This window comes from Phalacrocorax aristotelis, chromosome 6, assembly GCF_949628215.1.
Source record: "Phalacrocorax aristotelis chromosome 6, bGulAri2.1, whole genome shotgun sequence".
Classification (NCBI taxonomy): Eukaryota; Metazoa; Chordata; class Aves; order Suliformes; family Phalacrocoracidae; genus Phalacrocorax; species Phalacrocorax aristotelis.
The window spans coordinates 29,214,488-29,227,185 of record NC_134281.1 but is presented as its reverse complement, the minus strand read 5'-3'; the positions used below and the strand labels follow the sequence as shown (position 1 = coordinate 29,227,185).

The window sequence follows — 12,698 nt, the reverse complement described above, 5'->3', positions numbered from 1 at the left end:
TAGGTTTGTGGGTCAGTGATGAAGGAACTTATATCTGTGAAGCTGAGAACCAGTTTGGAAGGATTCAGTCACGGCCAGCCACGATCACAGTAACTGGACTGGGTAAGACTGGTTAATGTCAGTGGCGACAGGGAAAGGAAAGACTGGCAGCATTTCAATACTGGGAATATACTGGGAGAGGCGATAATGGGTGGTGCCTGTACAACAAATAGGATGTCTGTGAGTTGTGTACATACATGGTAATGTATCTATATGCTTTTATCTATAACTATGTTTACACGTATGTAGTCATCCACACAAAGTGAATCCGAAGACATTTGCATGGAATATTGTAGTTTATTTCCGTGAATTTGGTGTGTTAGAACATTGTCTTTTCACTGGCTACATTAATTTGGATAAGTTCCATCTACACTTTGTAACATGGGCCTTAAGGTGATTTGGCTTGTCTTCTCTTTCATATTCCTAAGTAAATTTCACAGATTCACAGGTTGGAAGGGACCTCAGGGATCACCTAGTCCAACCTTTCTAGGAAGAGCGCAGGCTGGACAAGATGGCCCAGCACCCTGTCCAGACGACTCTTGAAGGTGTCCAACGTGGCCGAGTCAACCACTTCCCTGAGGAGATTATTCCAATGGTTGACTGACCTCACTGTGAAAAATTTCCCTCTCGTGTCCAATCAGAATCTCCCCAAGAACAACTTGTGTCCATTCCCCCTTGTCCTCTCCATGGGACTCCGTGTAAAAAGGGAGTCTCCATCTTCTTTGTAGCTACCCCTTAAGTACTGGGACATGGGGAGGAGATCCCCTCTGAGCCTCCTTTTCTCAACGCTGAACAAACCCAGTTCTCCCAGCCTATCCTCACATGGCAGGCTTCCCCATCCCTTGAGCATCTTGGTGGCCCTTCTCTGGACCCTTTCCAGCCTGTCTACATCCCTCCTGTACAGCGGGGACCAGAACTGTACACAGTACTCCGGGTGTGGCCTGACAAGCACTGAGCAGAGTTGAGATGATGACTTCTTTACCTCTGCTGGTGATGCCCTTTTTGATGCAACCCAGCATCCTGTTGGCCTTTTTGGCTGCAGCAGCACACTGTCCGCTCATGTTGAGCTTTCTGTCCACCAGGATCCCCAGGTCCCTTTCCACAGAGCTGCTCTCCAGCCAGGTGGATCCCAGTCTGTGCTGCACTCTCGGATTATGTTTTCCCAGGTGCAAGACCTTACACTTCTCCCTGTTGAACTTCATAAGGTTCTTGCTGGCCCACTCTTCCAGCCTATCCAGATCTCCCTGCGGAGCAGCTCTCCCTTCTGGAGTGTCTAGTTCCTTGCTCAGCTTGGTGTCATCCGCAAACTTCATCAGGCTACACTTGATGCCGTTATCCAGATCACTTATGAAGATGTTGAATAACATTGGGCCCAATATCGATCCCTGGGGGACCCCACTAGTGACAGGTTGCCACTTGGAAAAGGAGCTATTTACCACCACGCTTTGGGTGCGGCCTGTCAGCCAGTTCCCCACCCACTGCACAGACCACTTGTCTGGGCCATAATGCACTCATTTCTCCAGGAGGATACTGTGGGGGACCGTATTATCAAAGGCCCTGGAGAAGTCAAGGTAGACAGTGTCCACCGCCCGCCCCATGTCAACCAGGCAAGTCACTTTGTCATAGAAGGCCACCAGTTTGTCAAGCACGAACTGTCCTTAGTGAAGCCGTGTTGGCTTTTCCCAATTTTGTGCTTCATTTGACTTGTGATGGCCCCCAGGAGGATTCGTTCCATAACTTTCCCAGGGATTGAAGTAAGGCTGATGGGCCTATAGTTACCCAGATCCTCCCTCAAGCCCTTCTTGTAGATAGGGGTAACATTTGCCTTCCTCCAGTCCTCTGGGACATCCCCCATCCTCCATGACTTCTCAAAGATTATGGAGAGCGGCCTTGCAATGATGTCAGCCAGCTCTCTCAACACCCTCCGGTGGATGGCGTCAGGGCCCATTGATTTGTGGGGGTCAAGCTCCTGTAGTAATTCATGTACTAACTCTTCCTTCACCGATGGTGGGTCGGTGTTTGGATCAACCAGCAATTTTGTTCCCAAAGCCTGGGACCCAACAGTGCTGGTAAAGACAGAGGTGAAGCAGATGTTGAGGACCTCTGCCTTTTCTGCATCATTCGTGATTGAGTCTCCTTTTCCATTTAACAATGGGCCTGTGTTTTCCTTCTGTTTCTGCTTGTGGTTGACATACCTGAAGAAACCTTTCTTGTTATTTTTCACTTCTACAGCCAGGTTCAATTCAAATTGGGCTTTTGCTTTTCTGACTGTATCTCTGCACTCTCTGGCTATGCCCTTGTAGCTCTCAATGGATAATCCTCCACTTCTCCATCTCTGGTGTGCTTCCCTTTTGGATTTGAGTAAACCCAGGAGGCCATGGTTGAGCCATGGGGGCCTCTTGCTCCGCTTACTTCCTTTTCCTTTGTAGGGGATAAATTGGCTTTGTGCTTCCAATAGAGAGTTCTTGAAGAATTCCCAGCTCTCACTAGCTCGTTTGTATTCCATGGAAGCTTCCCATCGAATCCCTCCCAACTAAGCCCTGAGTGAACTGAAGTTTGCTCTTCTAAAATCCAGATCCCTTGTCTTAGAGCTGACCTTCAGCTCACTCAGCAGGGTCCCAAACTCCACAATATTGTGGTCACTGCAGCCAAGGCTATCACTAACCGAGATACTACAAAGCAGGCTTTCTCGGTTTGTGAATACCAAGTCCAGCAGTGCCTCATTCCTGGTTGGCACTTCTGACATTTGTATGAGGAAACAGTCCTCTATGCATTCCAGGAACTTGGTGGATGACATGTGAGCTGCTGTTTTGTTCTTCCAGCAGATGTCTGGGTAGTTGAAGTCACCCATCAGGACCAGATTCTGTTGGCCAGAAGCTTGCTTTAGTGCCCCAAATATCGCTTCATCGGTTTCATCATCATGGTTAGGAGGCCTATAGCAGATGCCCACTGTGAGGTCCTGCTTGGAGATGACCCCTTTGACTTTAACCCAGAGGCATTCGATAGAGCAGTCACAGTTGCCTTGGTTGACTTCGATACAATCAAGGTTTTCCTTAATGTAGAGAGCAACTCCTCCACCTCTTCTACCCTGCCTGTCCTTACGAAAGAGCCTGTAACTGTCCATTGTGATCCCCCAGTCATTTGAGTTGTCCCACCATGTTTCAGTTACTCCTATGATGTCGTACCCTTCTGAGAGGGCACGGAGCTCCAGTTCCTCCTGTTTGTTACCTAGACTTCATGCATTTTTATACATCACTTGAGGTGATTACTCTTCTGTTTCACCTCTTGGGAGACAGCTAAGGAACCTTTATCACCGCACTGCTTGGCCTGACTTTCTCCCCCGTTGGATGTGCTGGTGTGAGCGTTTTCAAAAACGGATCCCACCCCCTAAGTCCTTCAGTTTAAAGCCTGCCTCACCAAGTTAGCCAGCCTACTGCTGAAGATTCCCTTTCCCCTTCTAGACAGATGGATTCCATCCCTCCCTAGCATGTTGTCATCATTGAAGAACACCCCATTGTCATAAAAGCCAAACCCTTCATGGTGGCACCAGCCACATAGCCAGGAGTTGATATGCATTATGTGCCTGTTTCTGGTGCTCCCTTCCCTCGAACTGGCAAATGGAAGAGATCACCTGGGCACCAATGTTTTTCACTTGCTCCCCCAGGGCTTGAAAGTCTTCCTTGATTTTACACAGGTTACGGCTCTCAGTGTCGTTCATGCCTACATGAAATAGTAATAGTGGATAGTAGTCTGTTTTCCTGATGAGTTGTGGCACCCTCTCGGCAACGTCTCGGACCTTGGCTCCTGGAAGGCAGCATACCTCTTGTGACTCCCTGTCAGGTTGGCAGATGGGTGCCTCAGTACCCTTCAACAGAGAGTCACCCACCACGAGCACTTGTCGTTCCTTTTTACGATGTCCACTTTATTAAGGAAAGAAAAATCACCATAATGATGGGGTTTCTGACATTAATTAATCTTAAAAAAAAAAAAAGCTGTAATGAACTTGCTTAGGTCAATGTGTTGTGACTGGGAAGGAATCTTAGTGATCCAAGAAGACAGTAAATGTCTAGCTCTGACAATAACTGTGCTATTAAGGAGTTGTTTATTATCTCAGTTGGACAACTGGCAATAAAAGGAAAAGTAATGCTATGAAGTGTATACATTTGTGAGAGGATAAGAACGGAGTCCATCTGCCATCAGAAACCATTTGTTAACTTAAAACATGTGGTGGATGTCTGTAATGCTAGTAGTAACTGATAGACAACATGTTTTTACCTATTTAAGTGTTATTTAACCTCCATTATTTAAAACTAATTTGCAAAGCATGTGTACAGGAGTGCTTTCTGTTGGCTCTTCGCAGAGCTTGCAGAATTTTCTGCTGTTGCCCTCTATCCTAATCCCTTAAAATTTTGTGCCCACAGGAAATTATCACTTATTTTTGTCCTCACCAAATCTGCTACTTTTTTCTTTGGTATTTTGCCAAAGTAATGAAAAATTATATATCAACTTAGTATCCAAAGGAACGTGAGTTTTCAGGGAAATGCTGGATTGGATCTAATTTCAGCTGGACAACGTCTTCCATTTGCTGCTATTTCTTAGTCTTAGGATCATTGTATGTGTATTCCTCCAGCTTCATTTTTCTCTTCTATGCTACCCAACAGCTTAATTTGTTTCTTTTTCTTCCCCCTGCCTGCAGCATTGACATGTCAGATACCAGAACCCCATCTGGTATTTTTTGTCATAAAACTAAGTATGTTGGAACTTTCTTGCTGTTTCTGATGGCTACATTTTTTTTTACCGCCTTTTTTTGCTTTTCTATTTAAATCATATAGTTTTCATTGTAGGAGATGTTTCTTGTTCTATATTTGTATAGTACCTTACACAAGGAGACCTTTGTGTGAAGCTGCTGCAAGCAGCATTGGTGACAGGGCTAATAATAAAAATCGAGATGTAATACTTTACATGCATATATAAAAATTCCTAATAATTTCTTTTAATTCTTTCTTTTGTTCAAGTTACACCTCTGATTGGAGTAAGTCCAGCTACCGCCAATGTAATTGAGGGGCAGCAGCTCACTTTGCCATGTGTACTACTTGCTGGAAACCCGATTCCAGACCGGAGGTGGATTAAAAACAGTATGGTGGTAAGGCTGTTTTGTTTTCTGTATGATTTATTGGCAGAGAAAATCTACAACTGACATTTCAAGCCATGATAACAACTTGGTTTAATTTACAAAAGTTGATGATGTGAGTATAGATTTTTATGCTTACAAATAAAGGTGCTTCACAAGATTGGACTGGCTCCTTGGAAACAAGGATCCAGTGTTATCGAGGTGAATTGCAGCAGACAACCACCACTCGGCAGGAGCTGCTGCCTCCTCAGGATAAGCCATTTCACTGTATCTGCCAGGCAGTAGCTGCTTCTGAGTTTCTGCAGGCACTGTCATCTGGAGTGCAGCCATTCCTCTGAAAAACAATAGTTTATTACTGTTCAAAATATGAAAGTGGAAGTGAAGTGTGGCATCCTGACAGTTATACCTTACTCTGATCACTGCCCACACCAGGAAATTTCTAACTCTGAAGGGAGATCAGGGAATAGGAGATGGTAGTGGGCAATGTGAAGGTCCAGAAAAGAATTTGGGACCAAAGTATTTGTGAATTGTCCTTTTATCTTCTATTTCACTTACTTTCAAAGCAGTTTTATGCATTCTCTTTAGCTCCTGAATTTCAGCCTTAGGCTCTGAATTTAGGCATGCTATATTCAGGAATATCCCACCAGAATGAAAAACTGCTGGAAATTAAAACCTGGTAACTGAAAAGCATTTCTTTTCCCCTATTTTTTAAAAACACAGATACCAGAAGATTTCTGTAAATTTAGGGTTTTTTAGCACCATTACTTTTAATGTTGCTGATGGGATGAGGTAAATGTCAGCCTCCATGTACCATATACTCCTTTCATAGTGGTGCACTGCTCAGAGCATGAAAGCACGTATGTTTTCTCTCCCCCTTGAGAGCATACCATTGCCAATTTACAACTCCTGCAGACAGAAAGGTGGCGCAGACACCGTGCCTAGGTTAGTTGTCTGAGTGAAGTTTAATTTCTTTAGTATTAGCCAAATTACTGACTTCAACATCCCTATGAAGCCCTGCTTTTTATCTTGCTTGCTAACTTCTCCCTAAAGCCCTTTTCCACAGCTGTAATTAAAAAATGATAGCAAATTTTAAAATTTATTATCACCAAGCAGAACCCTGGCACTACTTGACCCTTCACTTGGTAGAGTTTTCTGCTCAGTTTTTGAATCACTGGGAATCATTGGACTTTTCTTTAGACTGTGTAAGTGCAAGTAGCACAGGCTGTAACTTCTGTGAGAAATACTGGCAGGATCCTCCTTGAAGAGTTTCTAATTCACCTGTGTAGTAATGCTAGTTTCCTGTAGTTGTAAGCTCGCGGCAAAATCTACACTCCAGGGAAAGTGTTGGAGTAAGTTATATTCAGAGAATGCAGCTTTTCCTGAGCACGGCATGACTGGAACAATTTTGCATTCTAACAGCCTTTCTGTAAGGAAAGTCTATGATGCTGAGCTCCTTGATTTTTTTTTTTGTTGTTGCTGCTATAGGGTATGTAACTTAAAAAAAAATTACTCTTTTGTGAGAGTTGTAACTTCTCTTATCTTTCACAACAGTATGCTTCAGAGATGATCTTTTCTACTTGATGGATAAGACAAGTTAGAAGGTTTTGGTAACTGTAAAAAAAAATCTGTTTGTGGAAGAAGAACAAGTCATTGCACTAATCAAAAGCTGATCTATGATCAAATTGAGTTACTAGAATAACCAACAAAAATACAGTAAAATAATTCAGCTAAGTTTGTTATTGCTTCAGTGTGTAACTATAAGCATGTGTGGCAGTTCTATATGTGCTGGGGCAGAGCAGAGGTGCCGTTGCAGATCTTAATCTCACTCCAGCAGTAAATATAAGGTGCTACCAAAATTCTTATTTAAAATTAGCTTTTTATGAAAGGTGGAAGGTAGGAAAAGTTCTAGTAAAAGTCTCCAGAAATGTAATTTTTAAGAATGTGAAATAGTCAAGTAAAGCCACACTGCATCCCAAAGCAAATATTAACAGGTATTTTCTTCAGTAAAACATTACGTCACTCTCTTGGCAGCTGGTTCCCAATCCCTACATTAATGTTCGCAGTGATGGAAGCTTGCACCTTGAAAGAGTTCGTCTGCAGGATGGCGGTGATTATACCTGCATGGCAAGTAATGTTGCTGGGACAAGCAATAAAACTACTACTGTTAATGTGTATGGTAAGGATCACTGTCCTGTTGCTTTTGTGCTGAATGCAAGATGAGAGTGTGTTTCTTACTAACAGACACTCTCACTAGAGATTTTTTGTTATCGTTATATTAATTTCTTAAATTCCCTCTTTTTTAATGATGTTACTTTGTAAAGTGACGTGGTGGGAAATTGGATCCACTGTGCAGGAAAGAACCAAGTAATTGAGACTGTTTTTAAAATAAAACAAAAATAAAACCATTTTGCAATCATGAAAAATCTTTATTTTTAAATACCTACTAAGGTTGGGCTGTGCAATCTTCATCTTTAGCTTTATTAACAAAACAGATGCAAGGGGAAGTTTACTGGAAAACCATGAAAAGCGCTGTCTGGGGGTTTCATAACTGATATAAGGAAGCAGAACTCATGGGAGAATTAGAATGAAAATGAATTACGAGTTGGGGAAAATGTGTTTGTGCTTTTGGGGCTCCCCCCCCTTCTTTTTTTTTTCCCCCCCCTTCAATTAAAGCTCCAAAAATTACACGGACAGTAAGGCAAAGTGTTAGTGTTGTGGTAACCTATCTGTATTTCAGCTGAAGTTTTTTGGAATATTTCAGAACTTGAGAACAGAAAGGAATATATTTGTATGTTTTTAGAAGGATCTAGTTTTTGGTATTATAGCCTTAAATCTGATCTTTTTTTTTTTTCTCTTGTTAATTCAAGGCCAGCTCAGATAAGTAGGGATAAGGGGTTCTTGTTATCTCTTGTTACAGATTTTGTGAAGTGATCTGGGATTTTTATTCAAGGTCCTCTAACAGTCAGTCCCTGCAGAAACCATCACTGCAGTTAGTGCAACTTTGTAGCATTTATAACAAATATTAAATAAGTTTGGAAAGTGACAGTTCTTCACACTCTCATCTGCTCTGTTCAAAAAGTTGTCCATCGATGGAAATTGATTCAGCACCAAAAATCCTGAACTCATTCTCACGAAAGGTGCTGTATATGTTGAATCATGTACGGTATTGTTTCGGGAAGCCTGGCCTAAAATGTTGTCAGAGGATATTGTGACAAAGACTTCTGAAATTATTGCAATCAGCTGTGTGAAATACCCACAGTTAGTTTTTAAAACTATAGATACCTAATCTAATGATCGATCTATGGCTGACATGCTTTGTTATGAACAGGTATTTATTCTGTCATGAAAGACTGGAGAGTGGAAGAGAAAGTGGTTGGTCAATGTTAGGGTTCAGAGAAGAGGCTGAAAATTCCCAAACCCTGCTGCCTGTATGAAGTAGTGGTTGAATATAAGGGTTCTGTTGTGAGAGTTGTGCCATGGTTTGAAATCTGTCTTCTGCATGTGTTTTGATATTTGCATTTATTTTTAGTTCTGCCTGTTATTCAGCATGGACAGCAGATATTTAGCACCATTGAAGGGATCCCAGTAACATTACCATGCAAAGCAAGTGGAGTTCCTAAGCCATCTATTGTCTGGTCCAAGGTAACTTCTCACCTTTGAGCTGTTCATGGTGAAAGATGAATTGAACACATTGTTTAGTTATATACAAGAAACACAGCCAAAAGCCTCCATTGTGAGGGGCCTGGAAATCTCTTTTTATTCACATACATGCTTTTGTTTATTAGAGCTTGCTGGCCATAGTCCAGCCATACATGAACGTTCTGTTCTTTGGAAGGGCTTTGGTTATTGCTGTGTCTTTGTTTTTAACACTTAAGAAATTGTTCATATTCCTGTTGTGAGTTGATAATTACACAACCTGCTACAGATTAAGAATTCATTTTTATTTTGGAGCCTTACTTTTAAGGCAACTTTTTTCTCTGAGTATGATGTGTCTAATAACGGCATTCTGGGGTTAACCATCTGTGACTTTTCATCATGTCCTTGACAAGATGCTTTCATATGAATGGATCACAGCAATGGAGTAAACTAGGGAGGATGCTACAGGAACTAACATTTTTATATTCCTTTAATAGTTTTAATTCTTTTGTTATATTTTTATTCTATCTCTGTAAGCTTTAGCTTTTATTGAATATTGTGTTCAGTACAAGAGGGACATTGAGTTGCTAGAGTGTGTTCAGAGAAGGGCAACGAAGTTGGGCAGGTCTGATGAGGAGCAGCTGAGGGAACTGGGGTTGTTTAGCCTGAAGAAGAGGAGGCTGAGGGGAGACCTTATCACTCTCTACAACTACCTGAAAGGAGGCGGTAGCGAGGTGGCTGTTGGTCTCTTCTCCCAAGTCACTAGTGACAGGACGAGAGGAAATGGCCTCAAGCTGTGTCAGGGGAGGTTTAGACTGGATATTAGGAAAAATGTCTTTACTGAAAGAGTGGTCAGGCGTTGGAAGAGGCTGCCCAGAGTGGTGGTGGAGTCACCATCCATGGAGGTGTTCAAAAAGCGTGTAGATGCGACACTTCAGGGCATGGTTTAGGAGGCCTGGTATTATTGGGTTGGTGGTTGGACTTGATGATGCTAGAGGCCTTTTCCAACCTTAATGATTCTGTGATTCTACAAAATGATTGTAATTTGTTTTATTTTAGAAGATCCAGGCACTGTGGACTTTTTTTTTTTTTTTGTCTTTCCACAGAAAGGAGAAGTAATTCTTTCCAGCAGTATGAAATTTTCTGCAGGGTCTGATGGAAGTCTGTATGTAGTTTCACCAGGGGGTGAAGAAACTGGGGAATATATGTGCACTGCAACAAATGCTGCTGGTTATGCTACACGGAAAGTCCAGCTGACTGTTTATGGTATGTAAGAGCTAAAATCAGTGTAGTCTCTCTCCCCCCATTGCATCCTACTTCAGGCAGTAAAACTCACGTGGATTGTACTGTGGGTATCCTAGTTCATAAATGGGTTTTAAAGTAATTTCTGATTAGTGCTGTCGACTTTGTCCTAGATCACTGGATCCACATAGTAGGTAATTTTATAAATGGCTGATACTGAAAGGCCTAACCTTCAGCTGTTATGATTCTTTTAAACCCCCTGCTACCTGTTCCCTTGACTTCACAGACTAGAATCTTGGGCTGATCATAATTTGGGTTTTTATGGAAGTGAATAAGTAGTACCTGTATAGGAATGAAGTCCCTGCTGATAGAAAAATAAAGATCCATTAATTCCATCAGTCCCAAAGCTTCTTACTATCTCCCAATATTATAAAAAAAATTGATTTACTGTAGGGTTGCTTTCCAAGACTTCTATGGCTTGTAGGTATTGGTGCTGCAGTGTAACATAGTTGAGGTATTAGTTGCAAAATACCTGTGCAGTACAGAGCTCAGCATATGCATGAACTACATATATCCGTTGCTATTCAGCTTTTTGGGTAGATAGTGCAGTCTTGCTGGCCTTTGTGGTATTGCCTATAGGCATCAGCCAGTGTCTGAGGTACAGGCACTGTACATCAGCATTACAGTGATTTGTCTGTTGCAGACGTGTCATTAGAAATAGGATTGTAATGTTATATAACTAATAAAAAATTGATGTTTGATGTGAAGTAAAATTTTATTGTGTTAAATTTGTACAAATACGTATATTCATTGCAGCTTCTTAACATGTTCCATGTTATAGTGAAACCTAGAGTATCCAGGCCTGGAGACCAGCAAGGAAATGCATTTGATAAACCCATAGAGATCTCAGTAATTGCAGGGGAAGATGTCACACTTCCATGTGAAGTAAAGAGCTTGCCACCCCCCATAATTACCTGGGCCAAAGAAACACAGCTCATATCTCCATTCTCTCCAAGGTAACAATGCTTGACGAAAACAAGAGAAGTGGAATTGTGTCTAAGTTTTCAATATTTTGGTAGGGTATATAATTTCTAATTGCCACAGGATCAATCAGAAGGTACCAAGTTGTTCTGCATGAAGACCCTGTTTTACTAGGTCTTGAAACTCTCTTTCCAGACGCTAAGACCATGCATCATAGTACAGCTTCCATTCCAGTGCGTGTTTATACATGATCTCAGGAGGCCAAGGCAGAAGAGATCCTCTTATATTTGTACTGCAGTGGTGCCCAGAGACCCACATAATCTGTGCCTGATTATAAATGTTTTAAAATTGTTTTTCTTTTCATATTTATTCTCAGGGGAGTGTTGTCTGTTATTCATATGAAGTCTGAGCTGCCAGTAGAATACAGATGACGATAAATGTTTGGGAGTGCTTACAAGGGCTCATTGCTTGCTGTGTTTTGGATACAATAACTCTCCAGATATTCTTGAACATGTGGAAACAGCTAAATGCTCATAAAAATGTTGAGTTGACAGCCTTAGAGAATGAAGAGTTGGGGACTGTCTTGTATACAGCATGGGCCATAATGTTGGAGTTCTTCCTTATTATTTTAGTATGGTACAAAATAGGGGAGGAAATGAGTAAGTGCTAATTTTCTGTATGTTCCCACTTGAAGTGCCAGGGACTGTCATGGGGCGTGCTTGTGCTTTCTAGTCTTCAGGATACTTCAGAAGAGGTAAAGGCTACAGCTGTATTGATAAACCAGGAAATGCTAATGCTGGCCAAATACACAGTGTAGCAATCGCTGTGCCCCTTGTCTAGTGTCTCTCTGACGTGAGGTCTGATCCAAGTGGAAGGAATCAGCTAGTGTCAGAGCTGAATTAAGGAATCAGAGACCTGAAAGTGAGCCTCTCTCCCTCGCAGCCAAATCTGCACCTCAGAGTCTGCAACAGCCTCAGCAACTCATAGCTGCTGGGCCAGCATATTTGGTGAAGGAGGCTTGTGCACAGAGGGTTGATTTGTCGTTAGTAATCTGTGTGGAATTTACTGCTGTGTCCTGTGAGCACATTGCATGCACTAACAAATCTGCATTCTTAGTCCCTTACTTGTCCTCGATTTACCTCAGGAGACATTGATAAATTAGGCTACTTGCTCGTGGCTGTTGTGGAGAGATCCAAGTTGTCCAGAGTAGCAGAAGTCCAGCTCAGCCTGTTCTGTAAGATTGTTTACAGATGTCAGCAAAAGTTAAAGAATTAGTCCAAACAAAATTGTTTGAGACCACCCAACGATGATGTTAGAAATGTGACTCGTAAACAAAAGAAGAGTGAAATCAGAAATGAAGGAACTTCTATCAGAAAGCAAATGTAATTAGTGGACAAAATAGTGGAAGATGAGTTGCCCCAACAATCTATCTTTTAGGGTTATTAAAAAAAAAAAAAAAAAAAAAGAAAAAGGGAGCGGTGGGGGTGGTTAGAAAGATATGGGCAGCAGAAGAGGAATCATAATACCAGACAGATTTGGGTGGCCTAGAGGAAATATACTTCACTTTCTCTCCATTCATCTCTCTGGGCCATTGCAATCCCCAAATTCACCATTTAGGCCCATATGATAACATTGTCCTAATTAGACAGTGCTAGAGAAAGGAAGACAG

At 41.9% G+C, this 12,698-nt stretch overlaps 1 protein-coding gene across 2 annotated transcripts in view; it reads left to right on the top strand.

Annotated features, from left to right (window-relative positions):
• The window catches only part of HMCN1 (hemicentin 1), a 214,411-nt gene that overhangs the window by 86,615 nt on the left and 115,098 nt on the right, over positions 1-12,698 (top strand). For both annotated transcript variants that reach the window (XM_075096766.1, XM_075096765.1), the window contains exons 17-22: positions 4-102; positions 5,055-5,182; positions 7,202-7,346; positions 8,700-8,812; positions 9,913-10,072; positions 10,890-11,064. In XM_075096766.1, the coding sequence (XP_074952867.1) occupies positions 4-102; positions 5,055-5,182; positions 7,202-7,346; positions 8,700-8,812; positions 9,913-10,072; positions 10,890-11,064 (820 nt within the window). The remainder of the gene's footprint in view (positions 1-3; positions 103-5,054; positions 5,183-7,201; positions 7,347-8,699; positions 8,813-9,912; positions 10,073-10,889; positions 11,065-12,698) is intronic.